The 27064-nt window shown below is 38.5% G+C and overlaps 1 protein-coding gene across 1 annotated transcript in view; it reads left to right on the forward strand.

Moving 5' to 3' along the window:
- Positions 1-1190: 1190 nt before the first annotated feature.
- The window catches only part of METAP2 (methionyl aminopeptidase 2), a 39711-nt gene continuing 13837 nt past the window's right edge, over positions 1191-27064 (forward strand). The window contains exons 1-3 of the mRNA XM_052000907.1: positions 1191-1441; positions 12678-12782; positions 22816-22881. Of these exons, the coding sequence (XP_051856867.1) occupies positions 1285-1441; positions 12678-12782; positions 22816-22881 (328 nt within the window). The 5' untranslated portion in view covers positions 1191-1284. The remainder of the gene's footprint in view (positions 1442-12677; positions 12783-22815; positions 22882-27064) is intronic.

A 27064-nucleotide genomic window follows, 5' to 3' on the forward strand; every position in this document is an offset into this window, starting at 1 on the left:
AGTTTTGAGGACAGGAATGGTCTTTCCTTCTGTCTTCGTATTCGCTGTGTTTGGCACTGTGCCGGGCATACAGCAAACATTTAATAAAAGTTTTCCAATTTGACTTCCCTATTCCAAAGATAATTATTATTACTATTATTTTATTTATTTATTTATTGCAACTAAGTAGTTGCAGATTCTGCATCAACGCAGTAACAAATCAAATTCGGCAGATTTTGCCCGCAGCGGTCCCGGACTCTTTTCTTTTCTTTTCTTTTTTTTTTTTTTTTTTTTTTTGCAACAGAAAAGCCGTCGTTCCTGATTTGGGGGACTTCATGTGGCGGAACAGAATTTAGCGTCGGGATGTCCGCAAACCGTGCCGCACTAAGAGCCGAGTCGTTTTGGTGTGGTTTATTTGCCCAATCAAGAGAAAATGCAACTGGAGGAATTTTCCTAAAAACGAGACTCGTTTGCACAAGATGCAAACTTTTTGTGTATGTGTGGCAAATTTTAAAGTAAAATTTAGCTTTTTAATAAAACAAAATCTTTTCCCTTCTCCTCCTCCCCATCCCCCCCACTGCAAAATCAGTACCTACAGTGCCAACTTTTTCAGGGTGCATCGTAACCTAATTACCAATTTTTAAAAAATGAATATTAATATATTTTTCTCTCATCCTTTCTTTACAAAATAAAAGCGAAATTTATAATCCCCTTAGCAAGATAAACATAGTCAAACAAAATCACTAGCGGGAAGCATAACTTTTCAGCCTAATTAACATTTTAAAGTGAAGGACGCATTTTCTTTCCTGACTGCTCTACAATCCCAGCACTAAAGGCGCAGCTGCCCAGGGGGACTTCTCGCCCGGGAAGGTAGAGGCGGTTTGCCCTTGGGAGCGTGCGTGCTTGTGCACGTGGGAGGGGGTTCTTCCTCCTCCGGGCGCACGTGGGACGTGCGGAAGCAAGAGCGAAGCAAACTTTTCTTTTCCTGCCTGGGACGGAAAGGACGCCCCGGCGCGCGGCAGGCTCGGGACGCGGCCGAGGAGGGTGACGTCACGCGAGCCCCAGGTCCCGCCTCTGCCTCGGCGGCTCCCCCTCCCCCGTCCGCCACGAGGCCGGCTGCTCCGGGCCGGCCCCGCCCCTCCGGCGGGGGCGGGCGGACCGCGGCCGGGTCCTCCAACCGTCCCGGCATGCCCCTCGCTTCGTCGCACCATCGAGAGCGGCTCGGCCGGGTGCCGGGGGCGAACGCAGGCGGCTGCTCGGGGAGCGGGCCCCTCTAGCTCGCCCTCTCGTTCTCTCTTTAGCAACATGGCGGGCGTGGAGGCGGCGCAGGCGGCGGCCTCTGAGAGGCATCTGAACGGTGAGCTGGAGCCGGACGACAAGGACGACGGCGCGGCCTCCACGGCCGAGGAGACGGCCAAGAAGAAGCGCCGCAAGAAGAAGAAGGGCAAGGCCGGGACTGCAGGTAACGGGACGGGCGAGAGGTGGGAGGCCTCTTGGACCCGGGGTCGCGCCCGGTCCAGGCCGCCGCCGTCTCAGCCCTGAGGAAGAGGAAGCGGAGGCACCTTGGCCGGAGGGATCCGGCCTCCGAGCCCTTCGGCTTGGTCATCCCCGCCTCTCGGAGCCGGAGGGATCGGAACCACCGTGTCCCCTTGTCCTTGGTCGCTTCTCCCTGAACTCATATCGGCTGCTGGGAGTGGGGTGTGGGTGGAAGGGTGAAAGCCACGCCACTCTGGGAGTCGGGGTCGTCTTCTGGGACCCCTGGCACCCTCTGGGACTCGGCTGCTGAGACACTCTCCCCCCTCCCCCCAAGCTGCTGAGGAGCTGGAGCTACTCAGGATTGGGAGGTTCTGCCGCTGGCGGCGGGTCTCTCCGGGTCCTTGGAGAAGTGTTTGGCTGAGCTCAGCATCGCTCCGAAGCTGGCCCGGCTCCATTTCTGGGAGAAAGGGGGAGGTGGCTTTAAGGGACCCAGCCTCGGAGCAATGCCTGGGGCCGTCCTGGTCCCCCTGTCGGCTCCGCGCTCTCTGGCAGGTCACTTCAGCGAGCTCTTAGCCTGGACTCGCGGGCTCAGCCCTCTGGCCTTTCGGTGTCATCCTCCCTGTGCACCGAGGCGTGGGGTTCAGGCGTGCCCAGCTCTTCGCGAGCACAGGATCCCAGAGCGGTTTGCTGTTTCTTCCTAGGTGGTACAGGAAGTGTCTGAGTCTGGGAGTGAAACTCATGAAGAGGGTCTTCTGATTCCAAATCCCGTGTCCTGTCCACTGCATCATCTTCCCTTCGATGCTTGATAAAGGCTTAGCGATTTTGTATTGAGTACTCTGCTAAGCCAGGGAAAGGTCCGTGGGACCCGACTGAAAGTTTTACGGGATGATCTCAAAGTTCTTTATCTTTGTCAGTCATCGGGCATTTATCAGATCCTCACTGTATGGTAGGCTGAGAGCGGCAAAAGTCAGAGACAGACAGTGATGAAAGTTTATAAAAATTGAGAATTTTTTTTTCTTTAATCTTTTATCAAATCAGTTTGCTAAAACTCCTCCTAAGGACAGCAAACAAAGTTGAGAAACAACTCAAAAGTTTACAAGAATGACTGGCATAAATGAAAATTTTTCTTTCTTACTCTTTTATTGGTTAATGAGTATTTTATTACTGGGTTTATTATAAACCAGGTATTGTGCTTGAGGTTGGATAGTCACAACTTAAAGATTACAAAAATCATCTTAAGTTATTTTTCTTGAATATTTTCACTCAACAGTCATTTCTTCAGGACCTAGATATGTGCAGCTCAGGTCCCACTTTCTATGGGAAGCTTTTCCAAAGATGATAATCTTCCCTTCCAAGCTTTTCTCTAGCCATTTACATCCCAATATGTCTTGTTTTTATTCGTCTTGTCTATACCTCATTACTTGCTGTATCTCCTTATGGAATGTGAGCTGAGGGCAGAAGCTGTTTTTGGTTTCCTTCCTACCTCCAGTGCTTTTTGGAATGCGCCTCTCCTGCCTTCCATCTCCTAATAGATTTAGTCTCCTTATGTAAAAGGAATTATTTCATTTTTGTTTTGAAAGGCTCTAGCACTTAGCATAGTGCCTGGCGAACTGTAGGCTCTTACTGAATGCTTGTTGACTGTTGGACTGTCAGATTCTGTTAGGTGATAGACTGTTCTCTGAAGGATGATGCTACAGTCTTTCAGGATTAGGCAGAAGTGGGTGATGTATTTGGAAACGAGTATTTATGGGAGGGATAGCTAGAAAAGTTATCTAGGGTAGTCCTTGACTATAGGTGAGGAACCTGGCCCAGAGAAGGAATAGTGACCCGTTGGGTATCCAAGCCTAGCTTTGCTCTGTACTTTTTTTTTTTTAACATGAAAAGCCTGAGAGCAGTTGTGGAGTAATAGGAGATATATTTAAAAACTACTAGCTCGTGGGGCAGCTAGGTGGTACAGTGGATAGAGCACCAGCCCTGAAGTCAGGAGGACCTGAATTCAAATGTAGTCTCATTCACTTGACACTTCTTAGCTGTGTGACCCTGGGCAAGTCACTTAACCCCAATTGCCTCTGCAAAAAAACTACTAGCTCATCCCATTCTCTCATTTACTACGGAAGACCAGAACATTCAGTGACATGTCCAGTGTTACACCATGGAATTCAAGGAGAGATGGCCACCAAAATCTTGAAGGTGGCACAGATTAGAATCTTGCCACCACTGCATGGTAGCCTTAATCTTTTTGGATTTAGTGTGCTGTGCCATGGGGTAGTCACTTCATCTCCTGAGGCCTGGGTTTGCTTGTCTGTGAAATGGATAGAATACCACCAGCCTCACTGATTTTGTGGAGAACTCTTGAGGTTATGCTTTATAATATTTATATAATATTATATAATATATATTATATATATAATACATAATAATATTTTTATTATATAACAATAATGCTTTATAATATTTATATAACATAATATATATATAATAATAATATAATTCATAATTAAAGCACTAAGGATAAATGTTGGTCCTTATTTCAGTAATTTATAAAAGTCATTTCAGTGATTAAAAAGATAGGATTAAGAGATTCTTTGCTTCATGCTGTTTCAGGCAGAGGTAAACAGTTGTTCCACCAAAAACAGCTTCCTTGCCTGACTTCCTTTTTTTCTCAGACTAAACTGGTCTTTTACCTGAAAACTTTGGAATAAACTTGAACTCCTCTTCCTTCCTTACTTCCAATAACTGCAAGTTAGTTATCGTCTTATTTGGAAATGTCTCCTTTCTGTTCCCATTGTGACACTCTGTTTAGTCTAAACTGGCATTCCCTTGTGTGGGATTGTTACGAGACTGACTCTTGGTCAGCATTTTCCTCTCACCTTCCATTTATCCACACACTACCCTTTTATCTCTCTTCTGAAGTCTTTCTTGACCCTCTCCATTAGTTGTTCATTTTTTACTTAAATAAGGTCATGTAGCCAAAGAAAAACCACTTTATTTAGGTATGGGTTTTTTTAAAAAATAAAAGAAAAATATAAAGTATTTCATCTGATTTTAAATTAAGTATATAAGTTCCACAAATACGCTTGTCAGTTCCAGCCATGTTAAGTAATTCAATTGAATGGTTTGTTGAATAAAAGGAAAAAAGGGATCTGGTGAAAGAAACAGATGGGGAAGGAAGAAAAACTTGGAATGGAAGTTCCTTAAACCCAAGAATAGTTTTCTTGCTCCTGAAGTTTAGGCACTAGATGCTTGTTGATTGATTGGTTGATTTTTTGTTAGAAAGAAAAGAAAGAATATTTAAGTGCTTTCCAAGTGAGATAGCATTCCTGTGGGTAGAAAGGTAGTATATCAGTTAGAGGCCATTTTGTACCGTGTCCTTTCTTTGGGTAGTCTTCTGGGTCTTTAAAATTCAGACTAGCCACTTAAGCAGTGGCTCTGCTCTTTAGAAGGCACCTGCCCAACCAGAGAGGAAAACACCTAGGGCAGTTAAAGCACAGCCAAACCAGAGATGGGAATCTGGTCTTTCGGTTTAAAGGTAATATCCATAAGCTTCAGTCTAAATATAAGTCCTCTATAATATAACTCCAAGCTTTTTTCCCCAGCTTATGGCTTGGCATGCGTGGTTAGGAATATACCTTCCTTATTTGCTTCTTCCTCTCTGAACAATTAAAATGTATGTATGTTAATGTATTTTGCCCTGAATCTACAGATAAATTTACAGTCTGTGAAGAAACTATATTCCATGCTTCTTTGTATTAGTTTCTTCAACTGTAAAATGAGGAAATTGGATTAAGGATCTCTGAGGTTCCTTCCAGCTCTAATTGATTGCAGACACTGCATGTACTCACTGAGTGTTATAATTTCCTAGAATGTGGTGGTTCTCCCCTTTGCCCTTAACATTTTAATACATATTAGCTGTTATTGTTACTGTAATTAGTTGGGAGTGTATAGTGTCTCCCTGGATAGGCAATAAGCCCTTTAAGGGCAAGGAAGTTTAAAAAAAAAAAAAATTGCATCTGGAGTGTCTTGCCTGTAGTGTAGGTCCTTAGTCAATTTCTGATGAATGAATTGATGATGATAGACTATCCTCTCATCTCTACTGTGTGGTTAATGGGAAGTTCGTTGGATTTGGAGTTCTGGCTCTATCACTTTTTAAATCCAGTTACTTAATATTATTATTATTGTCATCATCATCATTATTTATTTATTTATTTGTAAAGCTTTTTATTTTCAAAACATATGCACAGATAATTTTTCAACATTGCCCTTGCATAGCTTAGTATTTCAGATTTTCCTCTCCTTCCCCTCACCCCTTCCCCTAGATGGCAAGTAATCCAATATATATTAAACATGTTAAAATCTATTAAAACACTCTTAAAAGAGACTTAATTTCCTCATCAGTTTTACATATGTTATATATATATATGTATATGTATATAAAATTATATACTTTCATCAATCTCACAAAATTGTGAGGTAAGCATTCATAGGAAAATTTATGAAAGATGCTGTATTTTTGTGGCCTTTCCTCCTAAAATCCTTTTTGATCTCTTCCTATTTTCCAGGTTAGTAATGACTTATCTTCTTCACATTGTATAACACTTTCCATTGATAATAACGCACTCCGACTTTCTGTTATAGTTATTTGGTTCTTTCTCTAAATTACTATACTATTACCCCATCAAGACATAAAGATGACCTGGCAAATTCCATTATCCTGTTTTGAGTATGATTTGGTCTTGGATTGAATGTTATCTCAGGAACAGTTTAGTTAAGAAAATCTCAGAGGTATCTCACTAGATAGTTTAGGTTGTTTTTCTATTTTTATTTCTTTATACATGCATGTCTGAAATGGTAAGGCCCAATGGGTCTGTGGTCTGGGTCATTGAGAGGATATGAAATCATAGATCCTTGAAGTGTTAAAGGCCAGCTCTTTGTTCTCTAGCTTTTCTTTTGCACAGATTTTCTTTCGTTGGAAGGGACCTTAGGTCATCAGTCCCAAAACAGTATTCTTCTTGAATTGAATCCTGGCATTACAGATAAATCCATCAGCAAACATTGCTGTGTACTAGCCCTTGTGCTTGGTTCTGGGGATACAGACAAAATATGAAGTAATGCCTGTTTTCAAGGAATTCATAAAAATATGGAGAAACATGTGTGTTCATACTTTTATGTGTATATGACTCAAACAAGTGTACAATAGGGAGTTTAATTGGGGAGGGGGCAGGGAAAAGGCTTTGGGTTGAAGATGGGAAATGTCACTATTATTTTAGAATAACATCAGCTTGGAATGAGGTCTTAGAGTGGAGTGCCTCACAAAAAGTGCTTGAGCTAGGCTTGAAGTAGGACATTTATTTGATGAAGAAGGAAAGAAAGCTAATTTGACTGGATTGTAGAGTGCTGGAAGGGGAGTAATTAATGTGTATAACATGGCTGGAGTCGAGTTGGGAAGGTGTTTCCTAAAAACTGGGGCAAGAGATAGCACCTGGAGAAGAGAGTATCAATGTTAAATTGGCTGCTCTGTGGAGGAGGGTCTGAAGTGGGGAGAAGTGAAGAAGGAAAAACATTAAGTTGTGTAGTCCAGGGGAGAGGCAGTAAGGGTCTGCACTAGAATGTTGGCTAAATGATTGGACAGAAGGGGACATATACAGAAGATGTTGTGGAGGGAGAGACCAAAAGATCGGACAGCTAATTGAATATGTGAGATAAGGGGAAAATGAGGACTTGAGGATAGAAATGGCAGAGGTAGTTCAATGATGTCTTTAATTTACAGGCATAATTAAATCAGGTAGCGGAGAGAGTTTGGGGGGTGGGGGAGGAGGAAGCAGAACTAGTTTTGTTTTGGACATGTCATATTTGTGAATTTTGTGGGACATCCAGTAAGCAGTTGGTGATATGAGATGAAGAGAGGTTCCTTTGAGTTTGTGTATAGAATTGAGAAGAGAGTGTAGGGAGAGAAAAGAGGCCAGGACAGTATCTTGGTGGTTCAGTGGCACAGAAATAATGTGACTGAGGTGGGATTTGAATTCAGACCCTCTGACTCCACTGTGCAAAGCACATCTACAACCTGCAATTTATGCAGACTTGTAAGTTTAGTTTGAAGGTCTTTTCTTTGGTGATGGGAACTTCTTAACATTTGAGACAACTTATTCTATTTTTGCATAGCTATAATTGTGGAGAATTTTCTTTTAGTTGAACTCTAACTCTTTGCAACTTTTACTCACTATTCCTAGTTGTTATTTCTGAGATTAAAATTTCTCTCGTACTTAAATAGCACTTCAACATACTTGAAAATACTGTATCTTCTCTACTTTTCAGCTAACTGTTCTTATTTACTTCAGCTGTAAGAATTGTATGACTTAAACTTAGATTATCTAACCATCCTCCAATATCGATGTTCCAATTAGCCATTTATCCTTAAAACAGGATGCTCAAAATAGACCATAATACGCCTGATGCAGTTTGATCAAGGTGGAGGATAGCAGGGGTGTCATTCCATTTACTGGGATTCATGCTGCCTAACATCGCATTTGTTCTTTTGGTTACCTTGTCACACTGTTCATTCTTATCAAGTTTTGGGCATTCCTATATGTGATATAGCCATACCTTGACTTGATTCATCATTCTTTCTTAAGGCTGGGCGCTTTTTGGAGGATGGTTTTTGTTATCCCAAATTTTGTCTAATCCTCTCAATTTTGTGTCACTTGCAGATTGCGTGGTCAGTTAGATTAGAAAAAAGATTACTAACCACCAGCCACTGCTGGGCAGAAAGTACCCAATATAAGCAAAATGTAAGACAGTCCTTGCCCTCAAGGAGTTTATCTTCTGTGGGGGGAAAATACTTAAGAGGAGTTCAAAAGGTGAAGAATAATGAAAATACCTATAAGGAATAGTGGTAGAGAGATGGGGAATATGTAGTCTGAAATTGTGGGGAAAACTTTCTTCACATGAAGGCTGGAGAGTTAGGAACCGAGCCAGTTTAGAAATGTGTAGCTAACATTAGTATTTTCCCTAATGGAGGTTCCAGGAAGGAATTCAACAACAGGAGGAGACTTGCAGTGAAGAGAGATGGATAAATCATATCATTTATCTTCTAATTGAAATCATTAATAATAATGTTGAACAAAACAAGGCCAAAGGTTAACTTAATGTTAACACTGTTAACATTATTCCAGTAATAGTGTCATTTCCCTTTTTTCTATGTCAAATTTTGTGAGGGCAGGAAATCTGCTTTAATTTAATCTGCCTCTGTGAACATAGCATGATGTTCTACATACAACTTTAAAAAAAAAAAAAATTTAGCAAAAATCCACTGTTCTGTCACCTCTCTGCCAGTTTAGAACAAAAGAAAAAGCAACTGCTTTGCAAAATGCATAGTCAAGCAAAACAAATTTTTACATTGATTTTGTTTAGGGCCTCCCCCCATTTCTTCTGTCTCCTCCTCTCCCCCTCCAGTATTTCTCTTCGAGTATATTGAGGGTATTTCTCTCATCTGGCAATACAGTCATTCTCTTTCAGGAGGTAAATAGCATATTTTATCATTAGTCTCTCAGGAATTGTGGTTGGTTATTATATTGATAAGAATTCCTAATTCTTTCCAAGTTGTTAGCCTACCAAGTTTTTGTCTTGTACAAATTGTTCTCCTGGACCTGTTCACTTCACTGCATCAGTTTATACAAGTCAAACCATGTTTTTCTAAAACCATCTTTCATTTCTTTTAGCAAAGTAATACTGCATCATATTCATATTCTATAACTTAGAGGTATTCCTTTAAAGTCCTATTGTTTACAACCTCAAAAAGACGTACAAATATTCTGCATACTTAGTTTGTTTTGCTTAGGATTAAATCTACCCTGGCCTCTATCCTCCTTTTCCCCATCTAATAATTTCCCTCTTCTGTGTTCAAACACAGACAAGTATTCCTTTGACCATTTCAGATGAGAGAAGTTGAAATACTCTGTTTATCCTGTTCATATAAGTTTACTTGTGAGCTGATTATGTGAAATATTTTTTTCCTAATCATCCTTTCTTTCTTCCCTTTCTCCTCAAGGTGTACCTTTCCCCCTTTTTCTGTTCTTAAAATCATCGACAAATACCAGATCCACTCCCAGACTTTGTCTAATTAGGCTCTTTCAGCTTCTGATCCTAATAAGGTTCATAGGGGGAGCATATGTATTATTATCTCATGTTTAAATTCAGGCAGTTTATTTCTCTATTTCTTATATGTTCTTTGTTTAGTCATTTATCATATTTTTCATTCATATTTATCTTTTTGTTTATCAACTCCTATGCTTGAAAATCAAGATTTGACTATAGCTTTGGGCTTAATATTTCAATTCCCCACCTTGTAACATTATATTCACTTTTGCTGATTAAATTATCTTTTGTTTTAAACTTATATCCTTTGCCTTCTGGAAGACTATTCCAACTAAGCTCTATATTCCTTAATCACGGTGGTTGCCAAGTTGTTTGTGAATCTGACTGTAGCTCCTTGGTATTTTAATTCTTTCTTTCTGGTTGCTTACAATATTTTTTCTTTGACCAGGAAGCCCTGAATTTTGGCTATGATATTAATGAGAGTTTTTATTTTCTTTTAGAAGATAACTGGTTGATGGTTTCCACTTTGCCTTCTGGTTCTAAGCTATCTGACCAGTGTTCTTTTAAAAGATTACTTGAAATCTGATGTCTAGGCCCTTTTGAGATCAATTCTTAAATTTTTTGTTTTGTTTTGTTTTCTAGATCAATTCTTTTTCCTCTGAAATAGCTCATAAATTCCCCCCCCCCAAGTCTTTTGACTTTATTTTAATATTCCTTGTTTCATGGACTCATTAGCTTTGGTTTGATCTGTTCTAATGTGCAGGGAATTTGTTGCTTGGACAAGGTTCTATGCCTTTTGTGCCAAGCTGTCAAATCCCTTTCCAATATTTCCCAAAGCTTTCATTTCTTTTTCCAATATTTTCTTCAAGGGCTCATTTCGTTTATAAAAAAAATTTTTTTAGCTCTTTAACACCCTTTCATCCTCCTTTCCCCACCCCCCAACACCATTTCTTGCTTCATCTCTTCTAGGAATTCCAGTTGAGCAGATACCTAAGGTGCTTTTTCTCTGAGGTTTTGCTTGTAAATCTTTTAAAGTCATTCTTTTCTTCTGGGTTTGTGGACGGAGCTTCCCTTGCCACCATAATAGATCTTTATAGTAGGATTCTTTTTTGTTTAGTTGGTTTTTTGTTTTGTTTTTCCAGATTTTGGGCTTGGTGTTAAGTTTGGGCTCGGCCATGCTGATTTTATTGCTGCTTTCTTGGTATATTGGGTGGTGTTTGTTATTCTAGGAATTTTAGTATCTCAGGCACAGAAGAGACTCACAAGCTCCTTGTACTCTCAAAATAATCTGATCCTGGACAGAGTCTGATTGCTGTTTCCTTGACCTGAGTTTGGATTTGACTAACAATGAGGTGCTGCTGGATTCAATCCTTGTTAGCTGGCTGGAAAACTTGTTGGGATTGTAGGCTCCCTTTTGGTTTGGGATTCCTATCTTGGTTATTCTCAGTAGTCTGAGCTAGATGCTTGGAACTGACACCCTATTGTGTTTCTCCTTCTGAAGACCTCAAGCCTCTCTCCCTGGAACATTACTCCAGGATCTGTGACCTAGAAATGCATATGTAGCAGCTGACAAAGTTGCCAGATGGTACCTATCCCTACCCCTCTTGTGGTGCTTTGGTATGGGTCTGGCAGTGTCCAGGTACAGATCATCTTCAACAACTCATTTGGGCTCTAACCATATACTACTTTATGTGATTATTTAAATAGTTTCTATTTATTCTTTTCTTCCTAACTAGATTGTAAATCTCTGGAGGGGAAAAAAATGTCCCTGTGCTCTGTATTTTGTTGAATTGATGAATAATATCTGATAATTTGTTAAATAGTCTCCCAACTAGGCATTCACTCCAACAGGGATTTTCCCTTTCTATCCCACTCCCTACAACAGCTTATGTAAATAAACATCGAACTCATTCCTACTAACTTTGTCCTGGGAGACTGTCCTGGTCCCTTTCCTTTCACAACTTTTCTGGGTTCGGTTATCACCTCTATGCAGATGATTCTTGGATCTAACTATATTTTAGCCTATCTCCTGAGCTACAGTCCTCTATCGTAACTGCTTTTTGGACATCTCACACCAGATGTCTCATAGATAACTCAAACTCAATCTGCTGAAACAACACAAACTCATTCTTTTCTCCTCAGGCTCATTCGTTTGAACTTTCCTGTTACTGTTGAGAGTGCCATTTTTTTTTTGTTGTTGTTGTTGTTGTTGTTAGTTTCTCAGGTTCACTAACCTAGGGATATCACTTTTGACTTCTTTCTTCCTTACCTTTATAGCCAAATTTTCCAAATCTTAATGATGTCTGTTTTTACAGCGTTTCTGTCACAGGTCTTCTTTTTCTTTAAACAGCTGCCACCCTTGTTCACCTGGACTTTTACAATAGTTTTCATTTCTCTGTCTCATGTCTGTCATATTCCGGTCTGTCCCCTCCTTGCAGCTCCTTAGAATAGTTTTCCTGAAGCATAAGTTCATACTATTTAATTTACTCAATACATTTTATTGACTCACTACTCTGGGGTAAAATACAAGTTCTTCTAGCTCATAGACTTCTTCATAATTCACCTGCCTTCCCCCTTTGTCTCTCCAGCTCTGGGATCATGTTGCTCTGTGTACTCTAAGGTACAGCCATGGTACCTAATGTGCAGTGTGAGCTGGTCTATGATACTCCATTTTTCATTGCCATGTCTGTGCACTGTCGTTTGCTTTGCCTGGAATACTTGTCTTTTTTACTCTCCATCTTTTGGAATTCTTACTTGGTCTGTCCCCTCTTCCTATATTCCCAGCTGCTAGTGCCTTCCTTACAAAGCACTGGTTTATGCTGAAATGTAAATGTATATATAGAAAGCAGGAATTGTTTTGACTTTTGTCTTTGTATCCCAGCCCTTAACTTAGTGCTTGGTGTGTAGTCATCATTCAGTAAATGCTTACTGATTTTATTTTAAGTATAATGTTATTAATGTTCATTTCTGACACTACAGAAGTCCCACCAATTGCACCACATTTCTGATGTTTTGTTTTTCTGAACTTGAAAGTGGAATCCTTTTGTAAATTCATTTTCTAGAGGGCCTGGTATTTGTTTTTAAGTCATTGTCATTGAGCCTTGGTTTAAACAACATTATTTAACCTGCAGGACAACAGGAAATGGAGGGAGAATCGGGGACTTCAGTGGATGAGGTAGCCAAACAGCTGGAAAAACAGGCCTTGGAGGACAAAGAAAAAGAGGATGACGATGAAGGTAGGTGTATGTGAGGCATGGGGGGGAGGTGAGTGGGTATCTAAGATTTATTTTATCCAGTGTTTAAGTTCAGTGACAAGAAGAGGAAAGTGACAAGAGGCTGATTCATAGTGAGCTGGTGTGAAAGTGTTTTGCAAATTTGAGAACTCTATAAATATCAGATAATAATCTAATTTAAAGTAAATCTTTCCATCATACAACCTTTCATGGTCCCAGCAAAAAAAACCCTTTGTAGAATCTTTTTTAACCTGTGCAAGAAATCTCAATGCTATCAGGGCATTATAAAAGTGAAAAGAACCTTCAGCCCAGGATCAGTAGGGTTTGAATCCCAATTCTTCCCATTTACTAGCCATGTGACAGTGGACCATCTGACCTTTGGGCCTTGGTTTTATCAATAATTTGTACAATTCACCAAATAAATAGTGATATTTGCCGCTTAGAATCATAGATTTAGAATTTGATGGGATCCAAGAGGTCACCCTAGTTCAATCAACTCTTTCACTCTGTAGATGAGGAAAGTGAGAATCAGGAAAGCAAAGTGATTTGGCCAGAGGTGGGCACAAGGAGTGGGTGGCAGAGATAAGGTTTAAACTGGGGTCCTTGTGATTATGGCTCCAGAACTTGGAAGTGTGGTGTAATGGGTAAAGAAACCAAGCAGGAAGATCTGTATTCAGATCCTGCCTCTGACTCTCTGGACCTGCACCATGGATTTAACCTTTCAGTGATCTAGGCAATTTTCTGAGATTCTTGTGTTGTAAAGGAGGTCTCCATGTCTACCGTTCACCCAGTGCCAGAGAAATCACTGGTCCAACTCTTATTCCTCATGTGTGTAAAGCTATATTTATATCTTACACAACAATAAAATTAACTAAAAAATCAGCCTGTGACTGAAATGTTTTAGGGATTTGGAGAGTCTAGTATTCATGTTATTTTGGAAAAAAGAGTTGGGCAGCTCTCTGCAATCTCCACCTGGGGGGCAGAAATTGTCACCAGTCTTTTCTCATCTTTTCAAACTTAATACCATGTCGGATTGATGCTGCCTGCCTGACCCCTATCTTTTGTTACTGCAGGACTTTATGGCCCATTGTTCAGGAAACATGAGGGCACCTGTTTTGTTTGAGGGGCTGTGGGGGAATGCACAGAATGGCCAGGAACCCAATCTTGACTGGAAGAGAAAACCAGGTTGATTAGATTTAAAGGTCATTTAATCATTCTTGGCCCACTTTAGACTTCATTAGGGATGTTTTGAGAACAATGTGTAAAACCATTTTGAGTTATTTGAAAGACAAATTCCTTATTAATTGAAGGAAATTGATTGCTTCTGTGTATACAGTAGTTCCTTGTTCTGCAAAATGCTGTGATGAAACCAGTCTACCAGGCATCTCCTCTCAAAATATACACAGACAGACATATTAAGTTCTGCCTATCCTTGTTGAACTGTGTAAAGCTTTTACTAACAAGTCACTGACTTAGATGTACCTTTTTATCTTAGGGTGTCAGGCAGAGTTAGGCACACCCATAACTAAGGCTTATTCTGCCTGTCTCATTGGCTTGTCTTGAAGAGAGGACTTTTTTAAGTACTATATAAAATATGATATTAGTTCATATTATTACATTTGATTCTTGTAACATCAAATGTGTGACTCTGGGGGAATTACTTAATTTTTATGCTCAACCTCTCTAGCCAGTGGGGACAATAATAATTGTATTGTCTACCTTTTGGGATTGTTATGATGAAAGTGCTTTATTATAAGCTTTAAAATTCTATATAAATAAGAGCTCTTTTACCATGATTAAAATGAGGGATTTAAACTAATTAACTCTTATTCCTTCTAGCTTAATCTGTCAGTTTACAAACCCTTTTTGATCATTAATGTTCAGAGCTGTAGCCACTTGGTTGAGAGGCCATAATCAACCAACAAATCTTAAGAGTGCCTATCATTGGCTGAGAGTTACAGGCACTATAGAGGCTGGTGACTTGGAGTCAGTCAGGAAGTTTGGGTATAAATTCCATCTTTGCCACTTGCTGTATAATTTCATATATATCTTGGAGCCTTGGTTTCCTTTTCTGAAAAATGACCCCATTTTACATAGTCTTTTATTTAATTATTCAATAATTATTCTGTCATTTATCTCACAGGATTGTTGTAAGAATCAAATGAGATAATGAATGTGAAAGGGTTAGAAATGAGCAAACTCTTACAACTATTATCGTTCATTTTTTGCCATCAGTTTATAGTCTCTTATTTATCAGGGGACCTGTTATACATGAAAAGGATATATGCAATATTCCACAACCATACTATAATCATTTTTTTTTTTAAAAAATGTATCTTTTTTAACAACAAAAAAAACCATCACTGGCTTTTCTTAATAAGTCTATTCTCTCCCCCCATCCTAATTCACTTTTTTTCCAGTGTAATCCTGTGATTACCATTGGAAAATCAGTCATTAAGCATAGGCACTGTGCAAAGTGCAAGGAATACAAAGAAAGTAAATGAAACCCTTTGTCCTTAGAGAGCTTGCTTGTTCCTAATAGGACTTAATCATATACCTAAATGAGCATTTGCAAGATACATCAAAATAAAGTGACCTTCAGTGAGAAGTACCAGCATCCCTAGGAGTAGCTGACACCTAATTTTGTTCTTGAAGGAAACCAGGGATTCTAAGCCTTGGAAGTAAGGGCACTGCAGCCAGAACTAAGGAAATGGGGGGGGGGGGGGGGAACGAGGGGAGAGAAGAAAAAGAGCTCAAAACAGCAAGAAGGATTTGATGGCTAAACCATGCTGAGAGATAAAAGGGTACCCTGTGTAAACATTTCTTAAGTGCCAAACCAAGGAGTTTATATTTGATCTTAGAAATAAAAGCCAGTCAAGTAAAGTTCCCATATCTGATCAAAATGAAGGGCAGTAATATTTATCACCTCCAAGATGAAATGGGAAATCCTGTTTGGTTTTTAAGAGCCATTTTCATCTTCCCACCCCTTTTTTCCTTTTCCTTTCTTCTTAGGCCTTAAACTCCCATATGGACTCTGCAGGCCAATGATGCTGGCTTTCTTGCTGTTCTTTAGAGAGGAGTCTCTTATCTCCTGATTTCTTGCATTTTCTCTGGCTGTCCTCCATGCCTGGAACTCTTTCCTTCATTTCTACTTTCTGGCTTCCTTGAAACCTCAGATAAAATTTCACCTTCTGCAAGGTCTTTGATTTGTCTTCATGCTAGTGCTATTGACTACTTTCTGTTGACTACTTCCAATTTATCCTGTCTTTTTAGACTGTGAGCTCTTTGAGAATAGGATTGGTTTTTGCCTTTTGTATTCCTAGCACTTAGCACAGTGCTTAGAACATAGTAGATACTTAATAAATGTTTGTTGATTGACTAGAGTTGAGGTGATTGTAATTGTGCTTTTGGAAAATTGATGTCTCTGTGGAGAGTAGTTGAATAGGGAGAAATTAGAGGCAGGGAGAACAACTGACTTATTTCAGTAGGTGATGAAGACCTGAATTGGAGTGGTGACTGTTTTGGAGAGAAGTGGGAAGGATGTGGGCATATAGAAGAGATGTTGAGATGGGAGATTTGGTAGCTGATTGGATATGAAATAGATGTGTGAATAGACGTGAAAGGCTAGCATTTATAGAAAACTTACTATGTGGTAGGCATTGTGCTTTACAATTATTGATTAATTTTATCCTTGTTACAATCATATGAGGTACTAATAGTATCCTCATTTTATAGATAAAGATACTGAGATAGACAGTAAGGTAACTTGCCCAGAAAGTCCCACAGTGTCTGATGTCTTCCTGATTTCAGGTCTGGGGCTCTATCCACTTTCCCACCTATGCTCCCCAAAATGTGGACCTAGGTTACTAGAATGGGTGATGGTATCTTTGATAGTAATAAGGAAGTTTGGGAAAGGAGTGGGTTTTTAAATATCTAATAAGGCACTTGGTGATGTGGTATAGGAGCTTTGGAAAGTAAGTCATAGATATGTAAATCTGATGGTCTTTGAATCCCTGACAGCTAATGAGCTCGTCAAGTGTAAATAGAGAAGATCTTGTGAGATATCTTACATGCCACAGATAAAATTCAACATGACATGGAAGGAGAGCTAGAAAAGAGGACTGGAAAAGGGCCTTGAGATAGGACAGGAACTGAGAATTCAGTATCCAAAAAAATCCTGATTGGTTTAAGAGAATGTGTCCATGAGTAGGTGATTACCAGTATCAGATGGCACAGTGAAGTCAAGAAAGATGAGGATTGAAAATAAAATTGAGCATTTAAGAGATCATTAGTAATTTTGGAGAGGAGATTTCAGTTGAATGATCTATCATTTCAGAAGCCAGATTGTAAAAAAGAGGAACAGAAGTGGTGACATCTAATTGACAGAGGATAAAGAAAGGAATGGACACTTGCACCCATATAATATCAAAAGAATATTGGAGTTAAAAATATAGATCTTCAGGGGAGTGGCCCCCACATTCCTTAAAAATAGTACTCTGTTAAAATATGGGAGTAAATGACAGCTTTGTGATTTTATCAGTGTATGGCTCCTTAGTAAATAAGTCCTGAAGAGTTGCCAGTAAATATCCTGATGGTGATCAAACCCAGGCCTCTCCAAATACTTCCTTCCATACTACTTCTTTGTTAAGATAAGAAAACATAACATTTGGAAGAATCATATCTTAGAATAAGATTTTAATGAATCCAGATTCAAACACTGGTATAATTTGCATTTCTTCTTGTGAGTCTTGAATGCTGTTGAGAATCTTCATGGCCTTTAAGTTGAAAAGAGCTAAATTCCAGTCCTGCCTCAGACACACCTTAGGAGCTCTGAGCATTGGAAGGAGAGTGTTCACACATTAGGAGTTCCTTGAAACATATAGGTCTTACAGATTCCTTAAAAACAAAATAAATTGTTCTTAATCACATTTCTGTCTTTCCTGATCTTTCCCTTAAGTAGAAAGTCTTAGAACTTAACTCTTTTCATTATTTTTACTGAAGCTTGGGTGCTTCGAGGCAAGATGTTATAAAACAAAACCAAGCCTTGTGGCTGAGTCTGTTAACATTTTTCCCCCATTAGTGGAAAAATCTTTTGTCTGTTCCATACCTTAAGAAAGAAGTGATTGGATTTGTTTTACCAAATTCCTGGCAATTCACATTTCTTTCTGTGCTCTTCTCTCCCTCTCCCCCCAAAAAATATCATCTTTCTGAAACATTCCTCATTGCCTGAAGCATCTTTGCCTTGATCATCCCTGCTGTCTTGCCCTTAATGGAAGGTGCCTTCTTCAAGGTTCCTTCCTCCCACTCAGCTCTCCCTGCACTGTCAGATAGCTGGCAGTTAGCTTACAATGGATTTATTTTTACCAAACTATTTGGTTCCTAGTTGTTTTTAGAGGCTGGACTTTGACACAGACTACTTTTTAGAAGGAAATACATTAATGTTTTATCGCTTGTGTAGTTTGATATAAGGGAGGGCAGCATGTGGAAGACCTAAGATAAACGCATATCTGACATGTATTAATTGTTTGACTTTTTTGTGCAGCTTAACTTCTGTAGTCCTGGGGTTTCCTTCTGAGGACATTCCTTCTACCTGTTTTATGAAGTCCTTATGAGAAGGGAATGATAGGGTCAAAAGCCAGATTGGAAGAGGCTAAGAATGAGAGGAAAAGAAAGTAGAGACATTTACTACAGATGGCCTTTGTACAGATGATACTTGAATGTTAGCTTTTATTATTAAATAAATTTTTTTCAACATAGATTAGAAAACATTTTTAGATCAATGGGTGATGCACTGTGGCTGTTTCTACAAACTGTAGCCTTTTGCCGTTGAATGCTTAGTGGATTTGGAATTAGGAGAGAATTTGGTTGAAATTCTACCTTTGGTCATGGGATGGCAAATCACTTAGCTCTTCTGAACGCACTTACCTGTAAAAGAGAAATGTAATTATCCTGGCTGAGTCTACTCCAGAGGGTCACTTGCATTAGATGTTATATGAGACATTTATGAGTGTAGAATCTTTAGCATGAGCCAACCATAGCTACTTATTCCTTCCATTACTTAACCTGCTTTTCCGAGTTACTAGGCTTGCAACATTGTGGAGGCTACCCAATCACAGACACAAACATAAATCACCTTTACTTTAACGAACATTAAATTGATTTCATTCTAACCCTCAACCTTGGATCCCTCCTACCATTTCATCATCTTTGAGCCCTCATGTGTGCTGCTTATCACTGTGTCCATGTAACTCTTATCACTCTGTCCACTACAATTCTATCTAACACAACTTCAACTGAGTTCTCGCTGCTCCTTGGAAGTCTTATTTTTGCCTTATCAACCCATTCTCTTACTCTCTTCAAGGGCTCTTCTAAATCTCTTTTTCCAACCCTCCTGTGGCTACTTCTCCCACTTTTTCAGATGAGAACCGTTCAGTTGAGGCTATTCCCCATGAACTCCCTCTCCTCCCTTCTTCCTCATTTTTCAGTCAGATGCCTACTGATATTATCATTGTCATAAGATGAAGTGGCTTATTCTTTGCTAAAGCTTAACTGTTCAGGTGATTCCATTCCTTCCAATCTCCTCCAGCAGACTTTCCCCTTCTGACTTAATCCATACTACCTATCCTGAAAACAAACAAACAAGCAACCCACTCCCATTTAATACTACCTACATTACTATCACTATCCTCCTTTTCCCCCCACTGCCATTACCACTGCTGCTACTGAATCCTATTATCCTATATCTTTTCTGCCCCTTTTTAACTAAGCTCTTTTAAAAGGCCATCTGTAATAGGTGTCTCTACTTTCTTTTCCTCTCATTCTTAGCCTCTTCCAATCTGGCTTCTGACCCTATCATTCCACCCAAACTGCCGTCTCCAGAGTTACTAATGACCTTCTAGTTGCCATATCCAATGTCCTTTTCTCCATTCTTGACCTCTCTGCAATCTTTAACACTGTTGATCACTTTCCCCTTTTGATAATCTCTTCTATTAAGGTTGTATGGATACCCACCTTCCAAACTTTTATCTACCTACTACTGCTTCTTTGCTGGATCTTCATGTACCTCTAACTGTAGTCGTCTTCTCTCTCTAGTCTTCAAATGGTGATGTTATCTGCTTCCATGAATTTAATTACCATCTCTGCTGATGGTTCTCAAAATTACCTGTCTTACCCCAAATTCTCTACTGATCTCCAATCTTGAATCTCCATTTGCTTTTTAGACATCTTAAAATCAATATGTCCAAAGTAGAACTCATCATTTCTACCCTTAAACTTTCTCTGTTACTGTAAAGGACAGCACATTTTCCCAGTTCCTTAAGAGCCACAACTGAGGGATGATCTTAATGTCTCTCAGTCCACCTCACCCTATCCCCCATTGCAAAGGTCTGTTAATTTCATTTTTGCAAAATCTCTCAAACATCCCCTTTTCTTCTGACACTGCACTGTTTGCCTCCAGTCTTTCCCCACTCAAATCCATTCTTTGTTCAGCCACTAAAGTGATCTTCCTTAAGTACAGGTCTGATCACTTCTATCTCTTCTGGATAAACTCAAATAGCTCCTTGTTCCCCCTAGAATCAACTGTAGAATACCTTACATAATGTAGTGCTTCCCCTGCTTCTTGCCACCAACATTTCCAGTCTTGTTACAACTTTCTGCCATTCCATCTCTGATCCAGCCTCCTGGCTGTTCTATAAATAAGATACCCCATATCTCTTGACTCCAAGCATTCTCTCCAAGTGTCTCCCATCTACTTCCACTACTCACCTCCCTTGCTTCCTTCACACTCAAATAAAATCCCACCGTCTACAAGAAGCCCTCCCCAACCCATCTTAATTCCAAGACCTTTTCTCTGATAATTATTTCCCATTTATCTTATTTTCTAGCTTACATGTTGTCTTCTCCATTCAGTTGTGAACTCCTTGAAGACAGGGGTTTTTCCCTTTCTTTCCCCAGTACTTACCACAGTACCTAGCACAGAGCAGGCAATCAGTAAATATTTATTGATTGGTTGATCCTAACCTGATAAGGTTTTGGGTTTGGGTTTTTTGTTGGGGTTGGGTTTTTTTTGGTTTTTTTTTTGTTGTTGTTATTTTGCCTTTCCCCAGTTACATGTAAAAATAATTTTTAACATTTGTTTTTTAAAACTTTGAAATCCACATTTTCTTTATTCCCCTCTTTCCAACACATCCTCCCTCCTCCCCCCTCCCCTCCCAATTGAGAAGGTTAGCAAGTTGATTGAGGTTAGCAATTTGATATAGGTTATACATGTTTAATCATGCAGAACATTTCCATATTAGTCTTATTATGAAAGAAAACAGATTAGGGGGGAAAAACTTTAAGAAAAATAAAGTTTAGAAAAGATGCTTCAATCATTACTTCTTTGGGGGGGGTACATTTACTTCAGACTTCTTGGGCCATTCTGTTGATGAATAGCTGTCATTCACAGTTGATCATCTTACAATATTAGTTACTTTATACACAGTACATTTCACTTTGCATCAACTCATGGAAGTCTTAACTAGGTTTTTTTTGTTTTCCTTTTTTTAAAAAATATTATTTTCAGTAGTATTTAGTTTTCCCAAACACATGCAAAAATGAATTTTCAGCATTCATTTCTGCAAGACTTTGTGTTCTAAATTTTCCCACCTTATTTCCCCCTTCCTCAACACAAATTAGCAATCTGATATAAGTTAAACTTGTACACTTACTCTAAACATATTTCCATGTTTGTCATGATGTGTAAGAAAAAATCATGACTAAGCGACAACAAACACAACAAAAAAGTGCTTCTCAAAAAAGTGAATCAATTCACATTCACTTCCAGTCCCAAGTCCATAGGAATTTTCTTGAATCACTGCATTGCTGAGAAAAGCCAGGTCCTTCACAGTTGATCATCCCATAATCTTGTTTCTGTGTACCTGTATTTTGTATCTGTGTACAGTATCAGTTCATGTAAGTCTCTCCAGGTCTTTCTGAAATCAGCCTACTTATCATTTCTTATAGAACAATAGTATTCCATTACATTCATATATCATAACTTATTCAGCCATTCCTCAGCTGATGAACATCCCACTACAAAATAATATCAGTTTTTAAAGACTCTGGCAATGAGTCCCAAAAATCTTACATCTGAGTGATTTTTGGATTCCCTGGCAATGGAATCCAAAAATCACTCAGATGTAAGATTTTTGAACCCAAGTTGATGGACCAGCAAAAAGCCATGTGTTTTGTTAACTCAAATTTAATTTAGTGACATAAGTAATATAGATTATTATAATATAGGCTATTATAAAATAGGCTATTAATGAGTAAATTTCCAGAGAGACATCTAATAGATCTAAATTCAGCAGATTTGATTGTTTGCCATTAGTTTGAATTATAAATTCATTAAATTAATTTTCACAGATTTATGGAATTTTTCTGATTATTACTTACTAAATCTGGTTATTAATCTTGGTTCTTGACTTTCCAAATCATATGATTTAGCTATTGTTGATAATTAAGTATGACAAACAACAATTATTTTTCTCAGTTTTCATGCAACTACTATGTTATTCTCAGCAGATGTCCCAAAGTAAGGTTTGGGGGCTTGGAACCCTCCCCAGTTGTAAATGAATTTTCACAGGATTTTTTTTGTTGAATTTTATTCTGTAGATGTCTGTCTGTCTGTCTGTCTCTCTCTCTCTCTCTCTCTCTCTCTCATTAAAGCTTTTTATTAACAAAACATATGCATGGGTAATTTTTCAACATTGACCCTTGTAAAACCTTCTGTTCCAAAATTTCCCCTCCTTCCCCTTCCCCCTTCCCCTAGATGGCAGGTAGTCCAATATATGTCAAATATATTAAAGTGTAAGACATCTCTTAACTGAGTTATCACATTAATGCAAAATGAAGTCTAATAATTGTTGTATGAACCAAATTTCGATGCTTGCATCTCCATAGATACTTTACAACACCGGGTCATATTTGCCTTATCGTTTAATTGTTATTTCCTTTAATTTGCGATGTAAATCCATGAATTTTTTTTTTTTTTAAGATGGAGATGGTGATGGAGATGGAGCAGCAGGAAAGAAGAAGAAAAAGAAGAAGAAAAAGAAAGGACGTGAGTTTTTAAACTTGGTTTTATTTGATAAAACTTAAGCAATTGACTGACAGTGTTGGTCTAGAACTTCTTTCCTTAGTGCATCTTATAGACTGTAAGATCACATAACTTCTCATGTTGTATATGATTCTCATCTCTAGCCTCCCAGAAATTCTTCATTGAAGACCTTCCCATAGCATCGGAGGCCTTCTTTCTTCGAATATTCTCTGGAAATCCCCCAGAGCAGCATTTGAGCTATTTATCTGGCTTGGTCTATGTTAAGGAAGTAATGCAGAGTTTTTCCTGAGGTAAAATTTAGTAAAATTAATAACATTACAAAACATCCATTTGAATAGCAGCTTTTGTTGGCATGACTTTTTTGGGAAGAATATTATAGACTTTTTCCTATGAGAAAAATTTTAGGGAAGTAAGGTTGTACAGGGTAAGACAGTGTCAGGTTTTTTGTTTTTTTTTTTTAATTGTACCTTCTCCATCTATTAAAAATATTTGAGCACATGTTCATTTATATACATATATGTGAATTTGTCAATCACATACAGCTACTGTTATATTGATAACATCTTCACTAATATAATTTTTCTTGCAAAGTAATCAAAAAGTAATGCCCTTGGGCAGCTAGGTAGCACAGTAGATAGAGCACCACCCTGAAGTCATGAGGACCTGAGTTCAAATCTGGTTTTAGTCACTTAACACTTCCTAGCTGTGTGACCCTGGGCAAGTCACTTAACCCCATTTGTCTCAAAAAAAAAAAAGTAATGCCTTTTTTAAATGGCTTCTAAAATCTTTGGAGAGATTTTAAAAGACTAGAAAATTTTAGGAGATATGAAAGTTTTTGTAGATGACAGTCATCATTTTTGGCAACAGATGCTTAGTTTTTAAGATATCTTGCTGTTGCTAATTGTGATAGTTTCATACTATCATGGGCTAATCCCCCAAGGCACAGTTTGGGGTGAGGTTCATTGTTAATGGTGGGTGTAAAGTCATATTTCAGACAATCTTTTTGATTGTTTGAAATTTTGGGAGGGTACTTCTTGTCAAATTTGATTAGCTCCAGGTCATACAACTTGTTGGTGACATTGGTCATTAGTTTCATCTTGTAATGTGGCTGACAGAACAGCTTGTAGGAGGAATGTGTTACCTCTGCATGTTTTTGCTCTCCTTTGCTTATGTAATTAGTGATTTATCTGCAATCCAGAATCTTTACAGGATTCTTTTTAAGGTACTTTTTCTTGTTGTGAAGCCTAGTTTAGTTAAAACTACATAATAAAATTTCTTATCTACTCAAAAACACATGCACATATATTTTATATACTGAAGTGCTGTGAGATGTGCTGAAAGTGAATGAAGGAGAGTGTCATCTTCACCCCTGTGGGTAATGGAACTCCCACTCTTTCCTCAGGCTCCCTCATCAGTTATAAGTGATGAAGTAAGAGTGTTGATTTTCAACCTGTGTGCTAAATATTAAAAAGTATATATATAGGATTTCTAATAGATTTTTTTCCTATACCACAATGGATTGTTTTGTATCTTATGGTACATGCACCCCACTTTAAAGACCGTTAGCATAATGTAAAAAACACCTCTCTGTAAGCCTTCTGCTGTACATTTGTCAGAGCATTCTTGAGAAAACATTATGCTCACTTGCAGGCACCGAAGCCAGATTCTAAAGGACCACAGGAGGGAAGAAAAAAGATAAGAATATGGTAGGGCAAAAGGAAGCAAAGGGTCCATTTTTAGATAATTTATAAGCTTTGACTTGAGGACTTGAACCACTGACTAAGAAATGGTAGACTTCTGGAACTATTGAACCATTTCAGTATTGATGTAGTCAATTAAAGAAAACCAGAAGACAAAAGTATTTTGCAACCAAATGGAAGGAGAGCTTTAGAGTTTCTTCTTGGAGAAATTTTTTTTAAAAAGTTGCTATTATGGAAGCTATTGAGCTAAGAAAGAAGAGTTTGAGAACTTGTGTAAAAACCTGGATTGACACTTTGTATAAACTAAGCCATTTAAGCTGTGATACTTAATGACTTCACTGTGAAAGTGGACCTGGAGAAGATAGCAAAAAATGCTGAAATACTTGGCAACTGGCCAGATTTGAGAGGAAGAAGCCAAAAGCTTGTAGACAATTCAGAAGCCTTATCCCTATAAAACATCAATACTTATTTTCAGAAGACAGGTAAAAGATTTCAGACATTGTAGCATTAAATATCACAGAATATGAAGTTGTCTCATGAAGCAAGTGTTACTGATGAGTAAATGTCAGTTAGCAATAACAATGTCAGATTGTTAGCCACTTAGACCAAAGTGTCCTAGTCAGCATTGAACTGGAAGAAAGACTGAAGAGAAGTCACTACACAATTGCAACAGTCTCATCAAACTAATTCACATCAGTTGTTGGGAAATGACAGAAGCTATTGGCCTTCAGTTACCATTTCTGACAAAAATCTAACTACTCTAAAAGTCTCATGAGGAGGCCAAAAGATTCTCAGATCATTAATGACAAAGGAGGCATAAAATGTTTAAGAAAACATACTTGCTAAGGGTGCTAGCAGTTATTATGGACAATATCTTATACAAGTTCCACATGAAAGGATTTCCTGTAGATGCTGAGAAGATAGTGTTTATGAATGATTTTGAGCTAATTTTTATCTAGCAGTAAAGCCTGAGAACATGATCAAGCCTTTCTTAATACTTATTCAAGAGACTGATTTTACATGTTATACAGGAAAACCAAATGTATGGAAACTGACTTTTAAACATGTGATATGGAATAGATTGTTGTTCTTTGAATTAGGACTTCAATAATTATTTGTTACAGGGACTGCTGGTGGACAGTTGAGTCTAGAATTGAATGAGGGAGACAGTGTAGAGATTGTATTTAAAGATTTAAAAAAAAATTTTTTTTAAGAACATAATACCCATTAACTTTCAAAATTGCCCTGCCTGTGATTCCTTCTGCTGTTCACTATAATTTTTTAAATGGTATTAGAGTGGCCCTCCTTTTCTTTTTTTGGAGGGAGGAAGCCCTATTTTTTTCTCCCAGTGAAAAACCAAGAAAAAGAAAGAAAATATCTTTTCTAATAAACAAACCTAGCAAATAAAATTCATTCACATAGTGACATTGTCAAAAATTCCATCGGTCTTTCTGTGCCTTATATCCATAGTTTTGTCAGGAAGTAGGTGAAATGCATCATACCTTCCAGAGTTAACACCCCTGCCCCTTTCATCTTTGAAGTTCATTTCAGAATGCCAAATCTTCAGTGACCATATCCAGTCTGGAGTGTCCCTTCTGAGTGCTGTGGCTTTTGGTGTCTTGTCTCTCCTTGGTACTTCTAAGCTCCACACCCTGATATATTCTCAGGAAAACCTTTAGCTGGTTGCCTCCAGACACAGTATTGTAGCCTGCAAATGTCCTTTTTCTGATGTTGCCCTGGGAAATAATGGCATTGACTTTGCTGATAGAAGACAGATCCTGTTGCCTCTGAGCCCCTAGACTTCTTGCCATTCTTTTGTGCAGTTGCAAAGTAGAAGTTACTTTAGTTTCTCATATTTATTGATCATTATTTGATTATGTGAACTAAAGGGTTGGACTATATACATTTCACTGGGTGATCTGACTCCCTTCAGGGTAGCCTTCTTGTCTGGAAAACTTAGGTTGGATTTGTTTGAGAAATTACATATTTCAAACAAGTCCAAAGACCCATCTTTTCAATATAGATAGTTCCTCACACTCTGAGGAATTGTAGTTGCAAGCTATCAAAAGGGCATTGGAGAATTTGCATGGTGGGCATATTTATATTTATTGCATATTTCTCTTAACCAAGAGAAGTGGTCTAAAGGATACTTTTGAAATTAATTGGGAAAGGAGTTGGGCCAGTCATGCTGCTGTCCTCCACTGAGAATACTAGAGGAGGGCTCGAGGGCTTCGTGGGTACTTCAGGCTAGAACAACTTGGAGAGGAGCACTTCTTTTCAGGTTCATTGGATAGATCCTCTGTAGGATCAATGGAAATAGCTAAAAAAGATGACTTGTAATGTGGATTAATGGAAATAATGCCCAGACGAATTCGCTGAAGTATTAAAGACTAAATTTTTAAAGTGTCCGCTTGATTTTGTTTTATTAACATTTATCTTTGTTTTGCTCCTTTTGGATTTTTTTTTTGTTTTTTTTGTCGTTGTTG

Source organism: Antechinus flavipes, chromosome 5 (genome assembly GCF_016432865.1).
Source record: "Antechinus flavipes isolate AdamAnt ecotype Samford, QLD, Australia chromosome 5, AdamAnt_v2, whole genome shotgun sequence".
Taxonomy (NCBI): Eukaryota; Metazoa; Chordata; class Mammalia; order Dasyuromorphia; family Dasyuridae; genus Antechinus; species Antechinus flavipes.